Raw genomic sequence first — 26,723 nt, 5'->3', positions numbered from 1 at the left:
GGATTTCTTCCCAAAAGAAAAAATATTTTTTTTTTTATATACTTAACTATGATGAAGAATCTCTTTTATGAACTGAAATGCTTAAATAAGATGAAAGTGATTTCAGTCTGCATCTAAATGTGTTTTATGTCACGCTTGACAGTCACAAAGAGTCAAATGTTTTGCATTTAATCACAAAAAAGTCCTCCCTTCACTGGCTCGTCTCTGATTTGTTTTTTCCTCAGGTGTGATGAATGCTGACAGGACTGCCAGGCAATGTTTTTCTTTCTATATTACTTTAAAGATCTGCTTCTGGGCTGGGTTTGCATGAACAATAAAGAGGGAAAACAACCCCAAGCAGCTTCTGGAAGATAAAACAAACAGCTGGTAGGTTTACAGCCACCCCCCCTCTCCTCTATAGGAAGCTGTTTCAGGAAAACTTCCCCTAGGTATATTCTCTCTCTCTCGCTCTCTCTCTCTTTCTCTCTCGGCTGCTGGAGAAACAAGACAGGCGCTTTGGTGCCAAGGGGGAGAAGGCGTAGACTTCCTCTTAACATTTCCTACGCTTTCAAACAAAGTTTGGTGCAAGCTTTGCTCTCAAATTAGAATATTTTCCCGCTTTGTTTTGTGTTCCTTTTCTTTTACCTAACAGCAGTGGAGATTTTCTCATTTTTTCAAAGACATCTGAACTTGTGCAAACATGGACTGGGGAACAGATCTATGGGTGAGTTGACAGCTGACAACCTCTCTTTAATCTGTCTTAAGAGGAAAAAAACAGTTTTTAATATATATCCTAAGTTTATGTTTTTGTTTGTGGAGACACAATATGTGAATGATCTGTAATATTGAGCAGAATAAGCCTTTGCTGGACTCTATCTGTTAAGGCTGCCGCAGATACAGAGATTTCGCAACTTCTGCATACCTCATCATTAGGGGGAGTAAGAACAGCCTTTATGGCTCTTTCTGTTGCCAGGAAGGCTATGTACTTTATATTCTGCATACTGGCCTTATCTGGTCTCTCCTTTGGTGCTCTAAACCTGAGTTTTGCCTTTATGACAAGTAAATGATCAATACAAATGCACTGTGTGATTCAAAGTAGCAGCCCACAAGTTAAAAAATCCTTAATAGACACAATTTATAAACAGCACTGAAACCTGTGGAGTTTGAAGCCGAGGACTCCTCTGATAATATTCTAAAAAAACTTTTTGCCTATTTTCAGAATTCCTCTTTTTTTGCCTAACAATTATGTTTGAGATAAAACACACAGATGACATCTGCAAATCTAGGTTTGTAATGATGGTTATATTTTAAATGATAGCAAATGAATCTAGTTGAACCGACTTAACGCTGTGTGAAAAAATAAGCGTCCCCACTGTTAAATCATAAATTGATTGTGATTAAGTTTTTTCAAAGCTGAGTTTAGTTTCAGCAGCCACACCCATATCTGATTACTGCTCTAAGGGGAAACAAGTTATTAATGAAATAGAACCTGTCAGGCAACATGAAGTAGACTAAATAAATAAACAAAAAAAAGTCAAACTGTCCCACAATATAGCTATTATTAAAGATTGCATGTTGAAGTGGCTAAAGATAATTTTTTAGGGCTGTGGGAAATCCATCAAACCATGGTGACAGCCCTTATTCACAAATGCAGAAAACATAGTGATGAACTTATCCAGTATAGGTCACAAAAGAACATAGAGCTACATATAAGTACTCACTTGCCATTTTTAGGGTCAGTGTTCAAGATTTAGCAGTAAGAAAGACTCTGCGTGATTTAGTGTCCATGGGAGGTTTCCGAGGTCAAAACCATGGTTGAGCAAAAAAATACTTCGACCAAACATTTTGTAAGAAAACCAACAGGTTGGAGAAAACATTCTCTGGACTAATGAGGCAAAAGTCAAGCCCTTTAAGATATACATGTCCCAATAGACTGCAACAGATTGGCGACCCTTTCCAGGGTATAGCACCCCAACCCAGACGGATGAACCAGTAAAAGATGGATGGATGGATGGATGTATGTATGTCCCATTAGGTCTACTATAAAACCAATATTGCCTTTCAGAATAGTTTGATACAGACAGCCTTTTTGGTGGCAGTGTGTCGATCTAGGAGTCCTTTGGCATTTCAAAACATGAAGGACTTGAAATGACAATCAATTCAATTCTTTACTAGAAAATGTCTGGCTATAAATTTGTGACTTTAAGATTTAGAGTGTTTGGGTTATGCAGTTGGACAATATCCCCAAGAACACCCTCAAATATCTCTCTGATTGACTTAACATAAAAGAAAAATGTAGAGTAGGAATGGCTCTATTCACAGTAGGTATTTTGAGTTCATTGAGAAACTGTGGTGTGACATTAAACTGTTCAATTATGCTCGAAACCCATCCAGTTTTGTTGGTTTTAAATAATTCAAAACAAGAAAGATGAGCTTAAATTGTTAGACAGCAATGTGAAAACTATTTGCCACTTGTGTCCAACGCCCAACAGCATTGTTTGAGGCCAAGGTTGACACAACCAGTTATTAGAATTATGCAGTGATACATTTTTTTTTAACACAGTGCAGGCAGCTTTTCTTTTATCTTAGCAAAGGAGCCAATTTGTCTCATCTTACTTTAGTGATGAAATTTGAAAATGAATGTTTGGTTGGCTGGACATCTTCAAAGGGTTTGCTAAGAATATTTACCACTAAATTGAGTGTGTTTATACAGTATTATTTTTTTGATCACCTTGCTTTACTGGGAGAATAGACAGGGTACCAATCAATGATATAAAACATTACTATAAGAATATTAAAAATCTTTAAATAACATTAAGTGGAAAGTGCATAAATAAATGGCTTAATGGGGAATAGAGTTGAAAGCAATGTAACAAACAAAACATGCCAGCTGAAAAAAGCAAATGCCATTAAACTCTGCCAGAGCAATGAAATGGCCTTCCTATTGGAGCCTGCTGTTTTCAGATGGGCTTTGACCAGTTAGGAACTGATTACTTAAATCTAGTAAAGAGGATATCACAGACCATTTTTCAGTCAACACATATCTACTTAGAATTGTTTTATAGTCTGGCCTCTTTACTGTGAGACCCTTCAAACAAAAGGTTGCAAGGCTGAAAACTGAGCAGTTCAGTTCATACAAATACATTGGCAAAGCAGTTTCTAAGAATAAACACTACTATGTTAATAAACCATGTATGGTCTGCTCTCCCATTTAAGTATTTCAAAATAAAATGAGAAAAAAACTCAACAATTGCTGTTTATTTCTGTAATTTTTATTTTTATTTCAAAATTCATTTAGGAAAACATGAAAATTCTAAAAACAAATCAGAGGCCCTTTTAAAACCCATTGAAACACTGTCTTACTTATATCTTCTTCAGTTCCCTTGCAGTTAAGCAAACATGTTGGAATGTTCCTTGCTCTACTTTACAGCTTTTCGACCTAAACTTAAAAGATTGAGATAGGAAAGGTCAAGTGTCGCCAGTCAATCCAATAGATTAGTTCACTCCACTTAGCAAACAGATATACTGTGTATAGAACGTGGCCCCCAGGAAAAGACCAAATGCAACAGTAATAGCTTAATAATGAACATTATTAAGCTCTTATCAGGCTGTCATCTCCAGTCAGTCTGTCCAAAAACCTTAAATTTGAATAAAACACTATTTAAGATGCATTTAAATTGATTTATATACAATAAATGTTATTACTTTCATAGCTTATCTTTCATTCACTAGGTATTATACTGTAGTTCCCTTATTACCATTGGCTTAAATTGATAATTTTACGCCAGGTAGTGCATGTTACACTCATTCCAATGTGTTTTAATCAATCATGTTGTTTTGAAGTTGGTGGATTGTTTTCTAGGCAGGTAATGTGAGGAATGGAAGATTTCAGCAATCACGTTAATTTCAAACACAGGCTGGGTTTAGCTGCTGATTTTGATGTGATGATAATCAAAACAACATGCAGCATTTTACTTATGCACATTCTCTATCATCAGTGAATTATTTTTTGAGTAAAAAAATAAAGAAAAATAGAGAAGACTGATCATAGTTACCCTAAACTCATAAAAATTGTCAACATAGATAGAAAAAATCCTTTTACCACCATGAGTCGGGTTTTCACAATTGTGATTATCTTTGACCCAAATACAAACCTGCATATAGAAATAAAGGGGTTAGAAGTACAGGCAAAACAATGCACCTTGTGGATATGGTCATGTCCTTCATATATTCTATCAAATAATATTTCAGAAAAACATGACAAATGAAACAGAAATAGTTAATGTTGGAGCTATGAAGTTTGTTGTGGGTATTTAGATGGTGAAGTAAGAACATTGAAGACTTTATTTAAACTGAATTTAGAGCTAGTACATGAAGGTGAGCTGAACAACACCTGAACTGGAATGAAACTTGAATGCTAGAGAACATTCGAAAACTTTGAAATATATTAAAAGTTGCTAATCTGCCATTATCAGTAGCCTTTTCAATGCTATATATTTCCATTTTATGCTTTCACTTAAGCCACATAAGTAAAACCTGGCACAAAAGATGCTTCATAAAATTTTTGCATTCAAGGTGCTTTAGGCTTAAGTTAAAAGCAGTAAATGTAATTAAGCTGTCAGTGTGGTCTGTCACTACCCAATGTGTCCCATAAGCACAATCCACACCGTCAGCTCATTTGTGCATACGCAACCAGATACACATCCGGGTCGCCCTCGATTTTATTTTGTTAAAAAGACCTAAATTGCCTTTTTATCCTCCGCAAAAATAGTAAGCATACTTAACTAAATGTGTTAAAGTTTAATGATGTATATCCTGCGAAAATCAATGCCTTCATCTTTTCTGTTTTATCACTTGTCTGTGCCTGATCTGCATCCAAAATGGGATCCTACGCTACCTCCAGGAGCTAACTTTTTCAGCTTTGGATTTAAACATAAATCTAATCGCGTTTTCTTTTCATGTTAACATTGTGGTATATAGTGCGTAACCTAAAGAAAGAAACAACTGCAGATAAACATGGTTTAATCATATTTTGCCAGGCTGCTCTGCGCATGTCCAATGATGACGTCAGATAAGCGGTTTAACGTAGAAAATGTAAGAAGCACCAAAATTGTCTCACAAATGTCATAAAACATTTTTTAAAGATGTGTATTAGCTTTCTTTGGTGAGTAAAGGATATAAATAGGTAAGTTTCATACCATAGTTACATTATTTATTGAAACCAGACATAATATATTTATTGTATATCTGGTTGAGCATGTGCAAATGAGCTGATGGTACGAATCATGCTTCTCGGACAGATCGGGTAGTGATATGGTCCATCAAACCATTGGACTCAATCTCTTTAAAATGTAAAAATGACGGAAGGTTATTGATCTTTTCGGCTAGTTTAAGTACTTTTCCCGCACCATTTCTATAAAAAAATAAAAATTGCATCTTTAAACAGCAATCAGATCATATGTTGGTCACATGTTTTCAAGCTCTTCTCAGCCAGCTCATTTTAGTTTTAGTTTCAGTTTCTAAACAGATAAGAGATGGATATGAAAAGCTATTAACTGCCAATTGTAATTTAGACCAAAACAACTTCTGATAGGCAAAATAAAAAAAATTTGCATTACTTCTAAAGTTTCTAAAGGACTTTTCTACACAAATTGGATTGTTTTTTCGTGTATGACCTTGCTGTATATATGATAACAGAGCTGTTCAGCATGTTTATAGTGTAAGCATTAGTGACTTTTTATTTTTTTTGTAGAGATGATCAAAGTCTGCAGAGAGGATAAAGGGTCATATGCAAACTCATTATATCATGACTTACAATTTAACATTGTTCCTTAAGGATTAAAGGTCTACTTATTGCTTCTGGCATTAAGAAGTAAATATGTTTAACTAGCATTAAGAGCTTTGCACGTTGGAAGTCTTGAAACAATATAGTTTTGGTAGCCTTAATTTTTAAATAATCACAGGTTAGGTTTGGAGCGTTTTCGAAAACCGTTTTTTTATTTGATCAGTTTATTTAAAACCTTTTTTTTTTTAAACTTTCATTGTGTGTGAATTAACCGCGCATTAAAAATACACACTTTAGAATTAAAAGGAAGGAAATAATATATTGATAATTTCTTTTGTTTGATATTCAGACAGTTTACCCATATTTAATAGTCTAGCTTGGTATGTTTTTAGTTTTGGCTGTTATGCAGCTTATTCTTTAGGAAGAGTCTATTTAGTGCTTAGACCAGTTGTGTTGGCACATTTTTATAGCATTTATTCTAATTTTATGCCAATTTCTTCTCCTCATCTGTTAGTTCTGTAAATTTCTCTTTCCCTGTTAATTTGTTATGAAGAGTATTGCTATTGATCTTCCTCATAAGGTATTATTAAAGACTTTCTAAGTAGTTGTGACCTTCATTCTCGCTGGACTCAGCGTTTAGATTTCTAACAAGAGCTGTGAACAATGTCAAGCCAGTTTTTTGATTTTTATTTTGGAATGAGGGAGAAGATCCAAACTCTATGCTGAAACGCCCCGGGCCAGGAATCGAATCTGGAATCTTGTTCCTGCAAGGCAGCAGTGCTACCCACTGCACCACTGTATAGCCCCAGCATGAGATCCACCTCTGCTAAAATAATATCTATAAAATCTATTAATACGTTTTCAAATGATCCTGCCAACAAACCAACAACATTCCCTTTTGTTGTGTTTTTGTGTTCAGTAAAATACATTCCGACTTTATGAAAGTCTTATGCTGAGGCTGTCAATTATCACTGCTGTCACCCTCTGGTTTAGCAGGGAATTGCTTCCACCAATCTTTCAATGTTAAACAACCATCTAAAAAACTTGTGTGTCCATATTATGACCTGCTTCATCACCTAAATTAAATGGATTGCTGCCTAAAAAGGAGCAATCCACTTAAAATTCTGTTTACACAAACAAAATTTCCCTGATCTGATCAAAACCTTGGTGGATGAGAGATTCAAAATCTTAGTGTATAAATGTAACAAGCATTTGATAACATTATATAATTTAAGCATGCAAAACTGTCTGTTTTGTAAACCACCCCGCTCTTAAGTGTGTCTGTCCCTCACATTTCTTGTGTCTGTTGATGTAGCTTTTCTATAATGGACCATCTTTGTATCCATACTTGGTCATTTTAGTTAAGGGTTCAGCGGAATTTTATGCTAATACTCCTTATCAATAAGGATAGAAGGCAGGATGACATGTTCATCCCCACATTATATGTAGAGCCACCTCCTCCAATAAGGAGAACCAGGAGCCCTCCCACATACAGTACCAATAACCCACTTCACCTGACAGGCTTAAATCCAAACAGTTTTTCATTTTTATAGAGTAAGGAAATATATTAGGAAATTATGAAAATTATGAAAAGACCTAAAAACTTCTCATGATAAACGATCATGCAAACAAAGTTTAAATAATAATAATCAAATATACACTTCCTATTAAAATCACAAATTATTTTCAGATTTTACCAATAACTTCCAAATGCTCCTAAAATTCCAACCTGTTATTTGGTATACTTTGCTACATCTTTGGAACAACAAATCTAACTAATCAGATTGGTAAGAAGAAGAATTGTTTTTTTGTGATAATTATGTCTAGAGGGAGTTTTTCAATGTAAATGGTCCCACCTGTTTGAACAAATAACCACCAAGACAAAAGCTAAAAGAGACTAAGAAACTGTTTAACATCAAGCTGGTAGAACTAGTATTGCCATTTTGAAGCTTTTATTATGATTAACATGAGGCACAATAAGCGAGAATCAGAAACTGCTCTGCTGCTGCCAGTATTGTGTGTCATAATCTGGGCTGGGACGAGCCAAACTGGTTCCAGAGCTTGAAGCAGCCCAAGAGACGGTCACTCACAGGGTGGAGGTGGACTGAGCTAATGGTTATCTCATTCCTAAACTCCATCTCACAATCAGTATTTCCCTCTTTCACATTGGGATGCAGACATTTTAGAGTAAAGTTACAATGTGTTCCTTCAAAGGAGTGATATATCTCAGACATTTTTTCAGGGTTAATCTCTCCATCAACACAAGGCTTTGTTTTGCTTTTCTTCTTAGCAAACTGATTTCCCTGATTGCTTTCCTTCCTGGTGCAAACATGCCGCTCCATTGTCCATCTAGTCCTGTGCCTGCTTTTTTCCTTCACTGCCTTTTCCCTTTTAGACCACCACAGTATTTGTGTACAGCTCCATTAAACTGAAAAACATGAGGTCTTTCTGCATTTTTTTTTTCACCCAGCAAAAACTCGGGAACCACCCTGAATCTGTTTGTGACTCTTTATGTGTGCAGACTGCTGAAGTTTTTGGAGTTTTGTATTCAGCAATCCATGCAGCTGGTGTTGTTATACAACACTACAGGGATAAGCCAAAGGGTGCACTGAGAACAAACGCTACCTGTCCAACAGGTTTCTGTGTTTTCAGTTGATGAATGTGTGTAAATAGACACAGCTGGAGGCTGCTAGAAGTGTACTGTATGCTTTTTTCTTCTTTGGTTCCTTACTATTACACCTTTTCCATGTTAGTTTGTTCTGCTCACAGAAAGTTAGTGTTATGTGTTTTGAAAACAGATAGGAAAACAAATATCTGGCAATAAATATGCCCTGGTGTCTATAAAAGAAAGCATTCATTTGTCTTTAATGAGAATCTAACCAACTTTTCCTCTGAATCTTAAAGGTGTATACCTGATGAGTTTTACCCTGTTAAACATCTTAATGACTTCCTTTTGCACCAGCTGTTTGTTACACGTTAACCTAAAGTGTTTTTTCAGCCATGGTATGTAATTGCTTTGGGCTCTTTCTCTTAGGACCAGAATGACGTCATCGACAAGCACACTCAGTCTGGCCTTGACCTGCTGGAGCGTTACATTAAGTTTGTAAAGGAGCGGACAGAGATAGAACAAAACTACGCCAAGCAGCTCAGGTGTGATCCGTGTTTTTCTTTCTCATTGCTTATGTTTAGTGCATTGCCAAAGTATGCAGACCTGTTAAACATTGTTTAATTTTGTTACATACTTTAAACTTCCATGTATTTAACTGTGATGTTGACATTACATGAAACAGGCCATAACAGTGACTTGAAGGAAATACTTGATGTGTTACGACTGTAAAAATTGATGTACACCTAATCACCTTCAAAGGCTGCCTATTTAATAAGTATGTTTTTAGTGAGAGGAAAAAAAAGAAAAACATTAATGGAGATCAAGACAAATCGCCCTGGGCAGGTCATGGATAAGACTTTCTAAGACATTATTCCAAGCTTAAAATGATCTTCCTGTACTGTTCAATTTATCATTGGATAACAGAGTATGGAGCCATTACAATCCTTGCAAGATATGGCAGTCCACCTGAACTGACAGAGTGAGCTAGAGAATGTAAATCAGAGAAGCACTGATACTTATGGTGACTCTGGAGAAACTGCAGAGATCCAAAGGTCAGATAGGAGAGTCTGTTGACAGGACAACTATTAGTCATGCACTCCACAAATCTGGCCTTTAAAGAAGATTACAAAAAGAAAAGCTGCCTGTTCTATAAAGTACAGGCGCAGCAAATATTTGGAAGTTATTCTCAAAATCTAATCAATTAGCCTACATTCAAAACTCCATTAATGTCACAAAACAAGCTTAACAGGAACATATCGTGAAGCATTGTAACAGGAGAATCTAAAAATCAAAGTGGGAATCTGTGGCTAGAATTGAAAATGTCTTTTGGCTGTAGACTGAGCAAATATTTTCCCTCCAAGACTTTAAACCTCATCCTTTGCAGATTCACATTTGGATTTTGAGGCTGCAACTTCACAACGTTTTTAAAACGTTTAAATAGATGATAACTTTTGAAGAGATCTGTACAGTCGGTGAACAGGTACATTTTTATGGATTTTTAAAGGTCAAATTTCTTTTTTTTTTTCTTGTTTTGCAAACAGGAATCTGACAAAGAAGTACTCAAAACGAGGAAGCAAAGATGAGCAGGACTGCAAGTAAGAAAACCGGGACAATCAATCACTAAATTGAAATATTCATAGCTTTGGTTTTCTTTTCTTACACTTGACATCATATTGATTTAGAAACAACTCAACAGCATTTTTATTTCCTTTTTTTTACTACAGTGGTCAGCTGTTACTGGAACACTTCCATTTCTAGTAAATACTTGTGACCAAGGATTGATAGTTAAATATCAGAAGACTGAAATAAAACCTCCACACCAATGAGCTTGTAATTCAAAGGGTGTTTGGTTTTAGGGAAAATGAAAAACTTTAGAAGATGTATGTTTGACACTAGGTCCTCAAGCAATCTGAAGGTATACAATCTGTTTTAAAAGTTACGCTTTGAAAAATCTTTAAAAGTTTAAGTAATTCCACCCCTATTGTCTATATTCCTTTTAATGAATCTACTGGGGAGGTTCTGAAATGAGGGAGAGGATAGAGTGGATTTGCTCCCTATTTGTTACTGGACCTCTTATGGCTAACCACTACTTCAAACCCTGTCGTTTTTCTAGTGTACAACAGAGGCAGCTAGCTCATTTAGCATTTAAAGGCTGGTAATAAAAGGATTTGTCCAGTTTTTGATTAAGGAAATATGCTTTTAGATACAGGGATGGTAGTGTAGAAATCTACAGCATATATCTGTTTATCATAGTGCAAGCTGGTGAAATCCACCCTGGTTAATTAACAGGCCAATATTGACTCTCACCTTTAAACCATGATGATTATGGTGTTCTGTGCATGATGCACCTTTATATAAAGCCTTCTGCAAAATTGAGTGTAAGTGGTTTAACAAATTTCATTATTTTAGTTTACATTTGTTTGACCAGAAAGTCCTACTGAGATGAGAAATCCCTGTTACATGCGATTTGCTGCTGTATAATTTTTATAACTCTAAAGAACAAAGTGTTTTTAAGATGATACCACTTTTAACAGACACATGATGTTAAACAGGCTCAACAGTGGCACACATTGCATGTTTGTGTCCCTTCTCTGTCTGGCTCAGTGATTGAACACGATTCTATATTAACCCTACTGATAGTGGTCAGAGGTCCCAGCAGGGCTAGTATAGCTTACCATGATCGATGTGTGAATGGGTGGTAGACCGAATGCAGTGTGAAGGACTTTGTAGTCTATAGCCCCCGGTTTTTGACAAGGAAATTTTGAAATATGTTTTGTTTTGGGGGGAAAATGTATAATGCTCTAAAATACATAAAACAGTCAGCTATCGACACTTTATTTTGTTATTGGCAACAGCATCACAGAAAATCTCCTACTTTTATCAGAAAAGAAAGAATCATTAGTTTATCAGCAGCATGGTAACAAACATTATTTTTTATTTTAAAATAAGTTATTTATTTCCATTCTAACATGAAGTCCTGGTATTTTTACTCAATGTAATGGTACTGTGGAACTAACAATACTGGCCCCTGTTTGAGACATTTCCCCTAAGCTATGGAAAATTACTGAGAGGGATGTAGCTTACTGAATATATCCAAGTTTCAGAATCAATCATTATCGACTGAAATGAGTCACTTATGCAGATGTTAGTACCTTTTTTTTTTTTCCAGACACTCTTGCAGATTTAGCTTTATAAATGTAATCTGCTGTAATAGCAACTTTTTCTTTTTAACACAAAACCATAAAGTTATTATGAATGTAATTTATCTAACCTGGTATACACATGCCTTTACAGTGTTCTTGAGGTGGAATGATGTCTTTTATAGTTTGTTTTCTGGCAGCACTGTAATTGTTATGGATCAGTTAGATGTTCAGAGTTTTTTTCCCTGCATCTTAAAAGCAGATTTGACACATCTGTTTTTATTCTTTCAAAGTGGCTGTTCTTGGTGAAATTATTTGTGTTCACTGCATTAAGCAGAAACACAGAAAAATGGTTTTTAAAAGCTAAGCAGCAGGGAACTCAGAATAGTTCACTTAATGTTGTCTATAAATGCACATGAAATGTATTCAAAATATTTTCAAAGGTGTAAATTAAAACTTATTCAAAAGGCTAAATAACAGTACAGATGCATTATGAAGGTAACTGACTACAAAATGTAATTTTTAAAGTTTAAAGTTTAAAATAAAGTGTAAAGTTTAAAATACTCTAGCTAAAGATAAACCAGTGAAAAAAAACGTTATTCTTGATTTATTCTTATTCTTCAAAGACACAATGTAGTCACCTCCGAATGTTATGTATTAGGCTATTTTATTGATTATATTACATTCGATCATCAGTCCAGGGATTTTTCCTACTTAGTCCACACAGATATGTGTGGGTCTGTGTCAATTTTCTATTAATGTACTTCAGCATATTATAATACAGGACATTGTGGGAAGCTATATACTTTCTCTTTCTTCTTATGGAAGATGTCATGTGACTGCAGAGTCTGTATCCTCCCTAATCATTTTTATAACAAGGGGCCAAAGTAAGCTTTGACCCATGGTTTGGTAAGTTCTTAATTGGCTCATATTGTTTTCCTACACCCTGCATACACACCCTATATATAACTTATCTATATATAACCATCAGTTGCATCAGCGACACCTACAGAACTCTTTTTTGAAACACAGACATGGATTAGATTAGCAGGTATTTTAAATGTTTGTCAATAAAAACTTAACCAACTCATACAGGCTTCACAATAGAAAGTACATGGAGAAAACTGCTCTGTAATGTCATATTATATATTATAATTCATTTTCATTGTAATGTACTTAAATATTAAAAAATTCAAATGAAATAGAGAGAATATTCTGATATCATTTAAATACAATGAAACATTTACATCATTTTTGGATGGATGTTAATAAAGTAATTATAAATGAGAGATATATTCAAAGACTATCTTTGTGGCTTTTCATCTGGTTCTTCATAAAAAAATAAACGGTAAGATGATTAAATATTTACTGTGGATATAATATGGTGTTTGGTAGAAATGAAAGAAAGTTTTGCATCACAACCTAGACACAGGATATGCTTTGTTGTAAATATACAACAAAAGCATTTCTTCACATGGCAGATGATGTTGTTTAGTCATATAGTTTATTAAGTTGCGAGGACAGAGACAGCCAAGCACATAGATGATGCTGAGAGAGCAATTGGCTTTATATCCTTCCTGAGACACATTTTTTTCTGGTTTTCTTTAGCTGTAAGACAAAATATTCACAAACTGCAAAAATCACTCTTTGCAATAATGATCCTGACTGATTCTGATTCTATATGTATCTACATATGTTGATAAATTCATCCTTTCCTAATGTGTCTTCTGTTGTAGATTCAGCAATCATGCATCCTTCCAGGAAATCCTAAACGAGCTAAATGATTACGCAGGACAACGAGAGCTAATTGCTGAGAATATGATGGCCAAAATCTGTGATAAACTAAACAAAGACCTGCAGGACCTCAAACAGGAACGAAAAACAGTAAGGGTGGAACGTGGAAATGTGACAGATTACAGATTGCAGAAGTATGCAATGTTATCATCCAAAGCTGCCCCAGATTCATTTCAATCTCTTTGTTTTCAGCACCTATCTGATGCCAAGAAGGCGCAGCAGAATCTAGAAAGCAGCTTTAAACACTTAGAGAGTGTAAGTTAAATGTTTATTATATCTCACTGGTCTTGGAATCTTAATTTCTTAATCATGCTATATTTTATTTAATATTACATTTTATGTTTTATCTGTTGTATTATTTTACTCTAAATTAATTTTATGGAAAAGTTCCACTAATAGGAAGAAATGCACAATACCTAAACTAGACTGCAGCCCCTGGAGTGTCAGCTTAACGAAACACATTTTATGTTTCAGACTTTAATATAAAATCAAACAAAGAGTGCATCTCTGATACACATTGACGGCAACTTAATCTAGACTTTACACAGAAATGTCTTACATAATACATGACCACAGAGATGGATAAGAAAGTCTACACAAGCCTGCCCAAAGTTGGTCCTCAAGGACCGCTGTCCTGCAGGTATAAGAGGTTTCCCTGCTGTCACACAGCTGATTTTCATTAACAGCTGATTAACCAGCATTTGCTTAACTATAATCATCAGAATCAGCTGTGCTAAAGCAGGGAAAAATAAAAAAAACTGCAGGACAGTAGCCGCTGAGGACCCACTTTGGGCATGCCTGCCTGAATCCCTTTAATATAGTTAATGATAATTCAAGAAATTCAAAACAAACCTTTTGCTATTTTACCTTAGATTTAAGTTTGAATGCTTTGGGCCATTTCTTTTACCGGTATTAAAGTTAATAAAACTGAATAAAACTGATTTCTTGCAAGACACAGAATTATCAGGTTGTCTATTTAAGTTTAGAGGTATAAAAAATGAATACTTGCTAGTGTTATTGCAGTATTCAATACTAATGTGAATCAGAGTAATTTTTGGTAATTAAAATTGAAAAAGAAAAATCAAAGCCATCTACACAATTGCGCTCCCTAGAACTTAAACTCTAGAACAGGCTTCGAGGCCCGCTGTCCTGTTTTAGAGGTTTCCCTGCTTTAGCACGGCTGATTATAATGATTGCAGTAGACCAAAAGCCTGTTAATCAGCTTCAAATTAAAATCAGCTGTGCTGGAGCAAGGAAACCTCTAAAACCTGCAGGACAGGGCCTCGAGGACCAAGGTTGGGGATGCCTGCTCTAGGACATTAACCCCTTCTCCCCGGCTGTGCAGTGTCCAGCAGGTTTATTTACAGCACTGCTGTGTACTTCCATCCATCTTGTTAAGCTCCAAGGAGCTTCCCTGTTTAAGAAAAGCATTCCCAAAGCATTATTCTGCTACCACTGTGTTTCACAGCAGGGATGGTGGATTGAGGGAATTTTCCAATGTCTTAAAAATCACATACACACCATTGCATACAAATGTTTTTACTTTTGGTCTCATTAGTTACACTCTTTGGTCTCAAGAGCAACAATAAGTCTGCATCAGTTTTACGTCTGTGTTTTCGTTTGACGTCTCACCATGCGGTAAACTGCTTTCCTAAATTTACTATAAATCCCCATCTAGTTTTCTCTTCCTTTCCTGCAAAGACAAAGGTTTACTTACCTTGTTTTTTTTTTGCTGACTCCGCCATTTAATTAAACTCGTCAACAAAAAAATGATGCTGTAACCACTTGTGGGCAGATCATTGTGAGATATTTAACCATTAAATTGGGCTGATGTAAAGCTGTTTTTCCGGAAAAAAAAAAAGAGAACAGAGGGATAAAAGTAGCGAAGGGGGTTTTCCTACCAGAGCCAGTAGGGGGAGATGGTAACCCGCTCAATCATCTCATAAGCACTTAGATTATTATCACAGGTACTTAAAAGAGAATTCATTAAGGTAAAAATGTTTGTGCATATTTAAAGCTCTTTATGGTGTTTTCTGTGGTAATAATTTAGCCTGTGACTAATTTGCCCTGAGGAAAGCAGGATTTCTTAATCTTTTTCCACGTTTCTTAAGTTAGACTTAATTCCCTTTTGCTTAATACTGTCGTTGCTGATATGTTTGTACATGTTCTTGCCTGCAGATAAAAAAGCGTTTTGCCAAGGAGTGGGCGGAGGCTGACAAAGCAACACAACAAGCAGAGAAAATAGAGAGCGAGGCGAATGTCACAAAATCTGATGTTGATAAAGTAAACACCGGTGCACACTGACAATTAAACACTCATATAGATAAAGTGATGTAGCTTTACATGTATCACTTCTTCCAGTTAATTCTTTGCATTTGGATCTGATTTCTTTAATCTTCCATATTTTTTTACCTTTGTTTTTTATATTTCTCTATAAAGGCCAAGAACAATGCCCTTGCTCGTACACGTGCAGCAGAGGATTGCAGAAACAACTATGCAGCAGAACTTCAGAAATACAACAAAGAACAGAACAACTTCTACTACACAGAGATACCATTGATCTTTAATGTGAGAGAATCATTCAAGGACAGTGATGATACTGTGCAAGAGGAAAAAATTATTAAATTTGATCATTTCTATTAAGTTGGAATAAAAAATTGTTTGTTGATGTTTGTTCTTACTAGAAACTCCAAGACATGGAGGAACGGAGGATCCGGCAGCTGGCAGAGGGTTACTGTCTGTTTTCAGATATTGAAAAGAATGTCCTATCCATCATTTCCAAGTGTCTGGAGGGAATTGCAGCAGCAGGGACGAAAATTGATGAGAAAAAGGCAAGTTTGTCACTCTATTCCTCTGACATGATCTGAGCCGTCGCTGATCTGATGGGCAGAGAACTTGGAGGGATCAAATCCCATCATCTAAGTAATACTTTACCAGCATGATTTTTATGAAGGGCTGAAATTTAGGAGCATGGAGGTAGAGTCTGCTCTGACCCTTCTTGTAAAGACCATCATACAGTTTTTTTTTTTTTTTACATTTTATTTTCCAGAAAAACACCAATGATCTAGAGGTAGTTCTACCCACACCCCCTCACAAAATATGGTCATTTCTCTGTACTATGAGTTATGGCCTCCTCATAACTCACACCTATTGCAGTTATTGCCTTTTTTTTAATTAAAACTAGTGGGATACTAGTGAAATGTCTGCAGTGTAAAGGTTAAACTGGAAAAGTGCCAGCATTGTGGCCTGCAGTGCTCTTATACTATAGAAGTGCCTTCCAGACACACTGCCTTGATGAACAATAGGTGTTTAGTGAGGTAGTCCAGTATCCACTGGGACATGTGGTGATCTGCTGCTGACATAGAAAGTTCCCCAGCTGTGGTACCCTCCTCGGCGTCAGGCTGTCGTTGAATCTATATCTCAGTTATTCTCCTCTGTTATACTGTCAGCCTTGTTTCATAAGGCATATAGAGGTCCTCCAAACTAGTGGAGTTTAAGTAGTCCTTCAGAGCTGCTTCAGATTCCTCAGCAATCTCCTCAGCTTGTGTGTTGACACTGCATCTCTGTGGACACTTTGGAGATGTATCAGATTGTGATGTTAAATTATGTTGTCTTAAATAAAGTTTGCCTTTTAATACTAATACTAGCAGCCAGCTGGAGCTTTTTGAAAACCTTTTTGTAAACTATCAACAAATTAAGCAACCTAAACCAACTTTTTTGGTCACTGAAGCTTAGGTAAATATCTGTGTCCAAACTAGAGCTGAAAGTAATTATTATTTTACAAATTGATTAATCTGTTGATTATTTTTTCAATAAATAATCGGATAACCAAAGGTTCCTTAAAGAAGATTAAGTTAAACCAAATTAAACCAGGTGAAACTAAAACTTTTCCACTTTAGGGATAGGGTTAGGGATAGAGCATATTGAAAGAAAAAAATGTTTATATACATTTTTTTTTACATTTTTGATATAATTAATGCTCTAAGTGGGTTGCTCTTTCAGCTAAAGGCATATTTTACAGCCTCTATATTTGATTTAACAATTAATCAGTTTCTAAAGTAGTTGATGATTATTTCAATAATCAATTAATCACAATTCATCTGATTAATTGTTATCCCTAGTACAAACTTGTATGCCCTCATCCTATCTTTGACTCTGACTTCTTACAGGACTCAAAACTTTTAATAGAGCAACACAAGTCTGGCTTTGAAAGACCTGCAGATGTGGAGTTTGAGGACTACTCCCATGGCGTCAAACCATCAAACTCAGAATCTAGCCTCAACCCCCTGAAAGGACGAAAGCACAAGATCTTCAAGAAACACAAGGTGAACCTGACATTATTGGATATATATAATATATATACTGTATATAGGGGAGAATGAAACAGATATCAACATTGTTTTACCCACCTGCTTCCCATTCGGATAAGGATATATAAATATTAATTAGCTTATCTTTTTCCTGTAGTCAGATAGAGCTGTTGTCCTGTGAACATCTTAATACAGTGTACTCTTTTGAAAGTTACATTTTTGATAACATGGCTTTTTTTCCTTTCTTATCTTTTCTCTGCTGGTTCCTTTAGGAGCCAGAAATAAGTAACACACTATCTTCTATCACAATGCGTTTAAAAACAAATGTACGCACACTTTTTAACACACTCACATCTTTCAACCAACAATTTTGCTCGGGGCAAATTCTTATTCCAGTTTGCTGCACAGACATGCTCCCGAAGCTTCTCTTTCATTTTTTCAAACTTTGAATTTTTTTCTGCTTCAAATATTTCTTCATCTCACCAGCTCGCCTTTCTTTTTTTCATCACTATTTTTCCACTGCAGCAATCCCTCTATATTGACTTTTTTAAATCTCTTCTTCAGTTTGCTGCTCAGTTTTTCTATCTTTTCCAAATTTCCCAGCGTTCTTCTACTCTTTTCTCAAATATGCCATACTTCCCTCTTTCAGTCAGTCTGAGGGAGTTAAATCAAACTTCCAAGCAGGATTCTCTGTTTCATACAACTTGGTTGGTTAAAAAAAACAAAAAAAAAACAGCCTATTTCTGATATTTTCAAGTCTAAGTTCCCACCTGGAGCACCTGTTTTTTTTTGCCTTGTTAAAACTGTTTATCATGAGCTTGATTTGTGTACCTCTATCTCATACCGAGTCATTATTTCTCCCTATCTAGATAACGCTTGCTGAAAAACACATGGTAATGCTCATCTTCAGAAGGATATAAAGGTGTTGGTTAACACTATCTGGTGCTGGATACCTTGGGTTGGGGATTTGAATAGTAACTCCACAGTAAATGTTCTGCTCAGAAAATAAACAGATTCATCAAATTTCCCGGATGCATGCAAACCAAATCATTTGAGGCTGAAATTTTAAATAATTGCAAAAGTGAAAAAAGTCTTCTGAATGGCCACTTTACTTCAAAAAGGAATACTGTGTCTGCTGCAGATGTATTACAGCATAACATTGTAGTTGGTGAGATAAGATTTTTTTTTTTATCTTGAAGCTAATGTGTTAAAAGCAGGAAAATTGGGTCAACATATCGATGCTGGAGGCATGCTAACACTTTTGGAATAGTTATGCCAGAGTTCATCCATCCAGGTGTACGTCATTTACAACACCTTCTTAAGGAATGTTGCATAATTTCTTTACAGTAGTTCCTGATAGCTTTGACTTATTTAAATAGGACAATGTTCTCTGCAATAAAATAAAATCCAAAATCTTATTCAACTGAATGTTTGTGGGATAAACTAGACAGAGCAGCACCATCCACAGAGGCTCCACCTCGCAATGTAAAGAGCTTTTGGTCGGCTTCTAAAGTTTCAGCAGAGATACAACAGCGCACCTTTAGGGGCTGAGTGAAGTCCATGCCTCTGATAGGTCAGGGCTGTTTTAGCACCAAAAGGGATATAAGACAGTACCATGAAGTTGATCCTAATGTTAAATCTAATTAGTATTTGTTACAAAGTCAAAGCATAAATTATATCAGTTTGACTATCTCAGTTTTTGTTCTATAAGAGTTAACCTAACAGCCTGTTTGAGATGGACAAGTTGAAAGGTTGATTTATGCCACTTTTATTTAGCTCCAGCCTCAAACCTTTCATATTTTTTCAAATGCATTTGTCCTACTTTAGCTTCTTTTGGCTTCTTGTCTTGAATTCTGGGTATTTGCTCTAAAAGATATGGTCATCCTTTAGATTCTACAAACTTTGTCACATGGAAAACCCGAGTATTTTGCCAAACAGAACATCTTAAGCATACTTTCTTATACATAGTTAAAAAGCTATAAAAAAGCATCAAAATATTTAAATATTTAGCTATTTAAATTTTTAAATAGCAATTGCACAAACCAATATGAAATGTTTTAGTCCGCAGTTTAAAAAAAAATGCTTAGAAGCCATTTTAGAGTTTTTTGTGACAGCCCTTTTTGCTGAAGGTAAGATAATGACTGCTGACAGTATCACCACAAAACCAAAATAAAAAAAATAAAAAATAAATGATTCAGCTAAAACCATTAAACCCATTTAAACACCCTTTATAATTGTTATCTGAAGAAAAGTATCGCAATGTCATCATGATGTATGAGCAAAGGATTATCCATTTAGGTGGAGTTACTATTTAATTCACCCTGCCATAGTCAGTTTACTTTTAAAATTGGATGTCTGATTTTGTTTGTGATCATGCTTTTACCTGTGATGCCATAAAAATGTCTTAATCTGTTTTAGTCTTGATATCAAATTCAAATTGGTGTTTCTGACAAACATAAGGTAGTCTGAGAATAAAACATTACTTGTAACTTCTAATTTCATTTAGGCTTTTATGGTTAAAAATTGAAATGACAGTGTTTGTTATAACTTGAAACTTATAATAATAGCTTTCTTTATTTTCCACTTCTCATGGTTTTGACACTGGTCTACTTAAAGCGTTCTGCATGTTTTAATGCAAGACATCCCTCTGTGATTGTGACACTACCCTGAAATCTCAGTCCTCATTCTAACTAATGCACAACTCTGTATAGCACCACTTTACTATTACTCCCACTTAGAAGGACGTTTCAATCCAAAATATAAAAGATGCATCTTTCCAGTCAAACAGAATTTAATTTGGTACAAAATTCAGTTCAATTAATCCAATTCGTTCATACAATTGAAGCTTAGGATTCAGATCCAATAAATTTAGTCCTCTTAAGTCGGTACAGTTAAACATTACAGCCATTTATGGCTGTAATACACTTATGATGCAGATTTGTAGAAGAGTTTCTGTCTTATTTTGCAGCCATTTTCATCAAATTCAAAGTGCTTAAACTCATGCTCTGCTATTCAAAATAGTCATAGAGATCTTTATAAAATGTTAGGTAAGCCCTTTGATTTTAATGGTCAGTCCAAACTAAAAGCATGTACTATTATCTTAGTTAAAAATAAGGATTTAAATATAAATAAATATGTGGAAAAAGGTATAATTGTTACTCAGATGTTGGAAAGTAACAGTGAAGAAATTTTAACAGTTGCAAATTTAGACAGAAAAAATAAGAATTAATAAAATAGGGCGTTAAATGATTGTGGTAAAGATGGGAGATAAAGAAATAACACAGATGGATACTAAATAGACATTTTCAGAAAGAAAGACCATAAATATTGTTTTGTCAGAGTTTGAATGTTGCCCAAGAGCTCATAGAAAAAAAAAACACTTATTATTTTCTTTTATCCTTTTTTGTATATTTGTATGACATCACAGGTGGGACAGATGACCTTGTTGGTTTAGTCTGAGTTTTATTTCCTCCATAAACCAGACCAAATCATAAAGGTTTTGTTTGTTTGTTTTTTGTTGTTGTTTTGTTTCTCTGGGTTAATCACAATAAATTATATGAGGGGATGTAATTCTCACTTAATCTTTATGATTCTGTTTCAGTGTTTTCCTCTTTTTGGAACTTTAACTTTTCAGTGTTTTTAGATGTTTTTCCAGAAATGAATGAGATGGACATCTTTTTTCCCTTCCTTGTCCTAAGAGCCCATGCCTCTAAAACTTTTACATGTTTTGCTAAAACGGTACACTGACGTCAGTGCAATTTTCTTTAATTTCATGTACTAGGGCAACACAAAGTAGTTTGCATTTCTGAAGAGGAAACAAAAAGATACAGGCTGCTTTAATCCTCTACAACCAGACAGATGATAACATAGTTTAGTATTTAGTATGAGCTGCTTTGTAAATGCCTGTAGTGGGCGCTATATCGGAACGTTGTGGTGAAGAGAGAGCTGAGCCAAAAGGCAAAGCTCTCGATTTATTGGTAGATCTACGTTGCTACCCTCATCTACAGGACATTGAGTAAAAACAGGATCTAGTAAGACAGCAGACGAGCCAGGGACAAAGTTGTGAAGAGGTTTAAAGCAGGGTTTGATTGTGAAATAAAAAAATCTAAGTTTTGAATTTCACAAATAACTGTTTAATAAACCACAATTTACCTACACAGGGGAGCAAGGAGAGTAAAACAAGCCAACATTTTGACCAACATGCATAATGCTGTTTGTGGCAAGAGATTTACATCCCTCTGAACGCAGCATCCCAAAATTGGGACGTAATAATGTCAGCATACTGTAGTCATGCTTTAGTTCAACATTGAGAGAACGTTGGTCCAGTTGATAGAGAGATAGAGCCCAAGGAAAAGCAGATTAAAGCATTTCCATGTTTTAGAATGATCAGGTCAAATACCAGACCTAAATTCAACTATGAATCTCTTACAAGACTTGTAACCTGATGATCAAAGACAATTATCAATTAATCTGACAGAGGTTGAAGGATTGTAAAGAAAAGAGTTGGCAAAAATGTCAGTCTATAAAGACATATGTTCAAATATATGATATAACTGCAGTGAAAGGATGCTCCCCGAAATATTGACTCAGTTGGCTGAATGTGAATGCCAGCTACATTTTTAAGTTTATTTCCAAAAATTATGGAAACCTCATTACATTTCCCATCCACTTTGTAGTTATGACCTACCTTGTGCTGACCTACTACATGAAATACCATTACAAAAAAAATTTAAACTGGTTTTTGGAAACTGACCAGCTGTGGAAAGGTTTTAGGAGCATGAATACTTCTACAGGGGACTTTTGATTGTGTTTTGGACACGTCACATTCATTTGTGTTGTTGCATTGCCTCTGTATGTGTAGCCTCCTCCTGCGGAGGACTTCTCCCACCTTCCTCCAGAGCAGAGGAAGAAGAAGCTGCAGGCGAAGATCGAAGATATCACCAAAGAACTGACAAAGGAACAGGACCAGAGGTGAAAACAGCGTGATATTATTACAGCCGTCTGCGATAATAGATTGTAGTATTACAATAACAGAATAGATTACTGAAGGTAAAATAATCAGTTGAAACCAAAGTGGGAGTGTAAGCAGGCTCTTAGAAGTGGACAGAAAAAACTATTTTGTCTTAGATAAACCTAAAGATATACAACCGTAGTAATGCAATACAGTCATCCATTATGTCCTCTGAACGCATCATTCCTACGTGTAAGTCCACTGTCAAATGACGCTTTCCTCATTGACACAGAAATGTCCTCCAAAATAACACATCTCACTGTCTGTTTTATTTCAGCGAGGCTCTGGACAAGATGAGGGGCGTGTACGAGCAAAATCCACAGATGGGTGACGCCCAAAGTTTGGAGCCCCAAATCACGCAAACAAATCAAAATATCGGCCGTCTGAGGGGGGAGCTCGCTAAATATGAGGTTCTTACACAAACCACACATGTGCATATGTGCAAAATGCTGTGTGATTTGATCAAATCTGACCTGTTGATTTCTCACAGACATGGTTATCAGAGGCAGTGGGAGTAGAGGACTCTTTACACACCACCAACAATAACTCTCAGTTTGGGTAAGATCTCATTTTAAAGATTTGTTTCGATTTTTACTTCCATGGAGCCTGAATTTCTTGTAATCTTGTAAAGTAGTTTGTGTGACTTTTACATGCATTTCAAATTATACGATTTTTTTTAGTTAGTCAGCTTTGTGTGCAATGTGCAATGTTAGGTTAAAAGTTGGATGGAGGAGGAGACGTTAGACTAAAAACAAAAACAACTACCAAAAATGAATTGTAACTTAAAACTAGGTCTTTAGGAAATCGGTAAAAATCCATGAAAGATAGAGCACAGTTTGTTTTTTTCCAAGTTTTGAGCCAATAGCTATTTGGTTATCACCCTATTGGTAGTAAGCTATGATCTTTTTTGTATGTTGAACTTTGATATTTGGTATTTTTTCATACCTTAAACTTGAGAAATAATCAACTCAGTCCATGTGACAGACTGCTGCGACTTAAAAGGGCCCTGATTTCAAACCTGCAGGATGTGCAGTTTAGGCCTTTCTTTCCACTTTGACTTCTTTTACCATCCAAAACCATACATGTTTAGTATATTTCCCTGAGATAGCAGCATGTGTGTCTCTGTTGTGGGCTATTGACCCATAAAGGTTATGTACCTACTCATCCAGTCTTATAGCATCCCTAGCCCTGGCTAAGTGGATATAGAAAATTGATTGATGGTTTAATAATTAAAATCAGATTAAAAGATAACAGTCACAAAGCAGGCTTATATTGGCAGACAGAGGTATTTGCTTTTGTTTTTTTTAAGATGTTTCAACATTTCTTCAGCAGTCTTTGTCAATTCTGTTGGCTTGGAACAACTCATATAATTTATTTGAAATGAGTTCCATAAAAGTGATTTTAAAACAATTACATAAGCACTCCTATCATGATTCAAAAGACCAACCACATAGCCCATGCCCAACAAAATGCTCCATCTGTCCAGAAGAAGGAGTGGTTATTTTTCGTTTTATGTCTGACTTGGAATGTTTGCATGAGGATGGATGTTCATGCTGTTAAATACATCAGCACTCTAACCACAGATTGCTCTGGTGAGAGCCCACAGAACTGACCAAGACCCCTGGATAGGTGTCGATACGTCTTCAAAAAATGTCTTTAAAGTCCAGCTGCCTCCAATTTACGTCTGTTTTATGGTGGCCATGATATGTCAGATGACTTAGGATTTACACAGGCATAAAGTCAACAACATAGTCTGAAATAAAAACTGTAAAGACAGAGTTTTGCGTAGTAAGCCTACAATAACCCACTGTACAATATTTTGATCAAATTTGCTAGTATCTGGTTAAACAGGGATACAAGAAGGGATAAAAGATGAGGATGAAACAGAGCAGTATAGGGTTATGAAAAGGATCACATAGAAGTCCTGCATAATCTGTATTTACATGTAGTGTACACTGGGAGTGTACATGACTAATAGATTATTCTCCTTTCCCTGCCATGGAATCCTTTTTTTTAACTGAGACTTTGTCTATAATGCTTGATATGAAGGAAATATGAAGAAAATGGTTCCTTTTTTACTGCATTGGCTCATTACATTTAGATGTCTCTTAATCTCTTGAATATTTTGGATCTTTAATAAACTGCCTCTGGCATGAAGCCTCTTCCATTTTTCATTTATATCAAACATGAATTATTTAGACCCATAATTCACAGATATAATTCAGATGCTGGTATGTAATACAAAACAGTTGTTATTAATATTTATTCTGCATCTTAGGAACTCTCCATCCAGCTTCTGTTGGCTTGATTTTATTTGTGTTTTGCTCATTGATCTCCTCCTACTTAACACCACTGATGGCTGGGTGTTAAATAGGAGTAGGTCAAGATTGCCCCCATAGTTAGAGTATATGTAAATATAGGTAAATATGTATACATATATATATATATATATATATATATATATATATATATATATATATATATATATATATATATATATAATTAGGGGACACTGGCATAAAAAAGTACCAAAATCATTCCAAATTCTGTATAATTTGATGATCATTTGTTTGATGAACTTGAAATATTAAAGTTTGAAAAAGCAAAAGCATGACATTTATGATTCAAAATACAATAAATTGATTAATTTGGCTGTAGCTTTATGTCATCTTTATATTTCCAGAGGCAAAGGGAAAATTGATTAATATTTAGAAACACATTAGATGTTCATGGCAAAGATAATACTGAACTTTTAAGAGACCCTGAAACTCAGGGATAAAAAAGGCACATATGGGTTGGTGTGCGGTTGAGAGGTAGACAATGTGTCCCACATTAAGAGACTATTATTTCTCAGAGCAGTCATCTGGGGTTCCATTCTTGATCTTGGGAACTTCTTTGCATGCCTCCTCTCTTTTCCCAATCCCCAGTTTGATAACATGAAATAAACTCTGCTTGCACTACCGGTTTTCTTTACATTTTTTTGTGAACTTTGATGTTTACCCTGTCTAACTCAACAAGCTAAATAAACTACAACAAATATTTATTTTAATACTTTTATTTCCAAGGTAAATGTTATGAATTTGCAGCCATTAAATGAATAGGAATTCCCTTTGTGAACGTTGTTTTGTTCTCTTTCAGTGGAACAGCTACCCAGAACTCATTAGGAAACGACTACACAGAGTTTGATGACGAGTTTGAAGACGTTGAAAGCCCAGTTGGCCAATGCACTGCGCTCTACACCTTCAAAGGTAAACCTGTGATTCACTAGTTGTTTTTCTGCATGAATAAATCTGTTTATATTAAATATATATTTTACATCTTTGGCTGTAGGCAACAGTGCGGGGACCATTTCTATTACTGAAGGAGAGCAGCTGAGTGTCATGGAGCAGGATAAAGGAGACGGATGGATGAGAGTCCTCAGAGCTAATGGAGAAGAGGGCTATATACCTACATCCTATGTCAGAGTCACACCTTAACCTCCTTCAGAGAGTTTGTTAAGGACAGTTAAAGAGCCAGAGTTCAACACAAAGTCACGGAAGAAGATAGTAGCTGCTGTCGACTTGTGTTTTATCTCAGCCAGAGATGATAACAGTGAGATGAATGTGAAGGTATTAAGGCTGATTACAATATCTCCGCTCTGTGTGGCATGGAATGCTGTCTCAATATGCATATCAGCCTGGTGTGATACTTATCCATTTTCCTGCATTTAAAAAATAGGACAGATCTTCAGAATGTTGCCTTAACTTTGTGTCACATCGATGACATTAGAGCTGTTATATAGTGGCTTGTTAAAGTATTCAAACCCCTTCAATTTTTCAATACTTTTATCATGTTAAAACCATAAACTTCTCCCAACATTTTAATGATTTGATGCTTTTAGGCTCTAGTGGCCTTTATTTTTAAAAGTAGCCCGACAGGAAATGGGAGTAGAGAAAGAAAAGACATGCAGCAAAGATCACTTATCATGGACTCCAACCTGTGATGTCACATACATGAGTCCTAAGCTTAATCCATGGACCACCACCTTGCTCCAATGTTTAACTGTTAAAAACAAAGTCCATTATTCTGACGTGAAAGAACAATATTAGAAAGCTTT

General features: G+C 35.5%; 1 protein-coding gene across 2 annotated transcripts; it reads left to right on the top strand.

The window, feature by feature from the left end:
* Window positions 1-456: 456 nt before the first annotated feature.
* On the top strand, window positions 457-26,672 carry LOC107101804 (cdc42-interacting protein 4 homolog). 2 transcript variants are annotated; one of them, XM_015400860.1, is made up of 15 exons: window positions 457-703; window positions 8,799-8,914; window positions 9,914-9,967; window positions 13,249-13,396; window positions 13,499-13,561; window positions 15,485-15,589; window positions 15,746-15,874; window positions 15,991-16,137; window positions 17,476-17,631; window positions 18,486-18,509; window positions 22,478-22,587; window positions 22,905-23,037; window positions 23,118-23,185; window positions 25,766-25,875; window positions 25,958-26,672. In XM_015400860.1, exons 1-15 carry the CDS (start codon window positions 680-682, stop codon window positions 26,101-26,103), a joined length of 1,533 nt encoding a protein of 510 aa, XP_015256346.1. In that variant the 5' UTR covers window positions 457-679; the 3' UTR covers window positions 26,104-26,672. The 2 variants fall into 2 exon arrangements, with proteins under 2 accessions (XP_015256346.1, XP_015256347.1); XM_015400861.1 differs by lacking the exon at window positions 18,486-18,509.
* The last annotated feature ends 51 nt before the right edge of the window (window positions 26,673-26,723 follow it).

The sequence above is a fragment of the Cyprinodon variegatus genome, unplaced genomic scaffold (genome assembly GCF_000732505.1).
Source record: "Cyprinodon variegatus isolate N-32 unplaced genomic scaffold, C_variegatus-1.0 Scaffold1155, whole genome shotgun sequence".
Classification (NCBI taxonomy): domain Eukaryota; kingdom Metazoa; phylum Chordata; class Actinopteri; order Cyprinodontiformes; family Cyprinodontidae; genus Cyprinodon; species Cyprinodon variegatus.
This window is presented reverse-complemented; position numbering and strand designations above follow the sequence as displayed.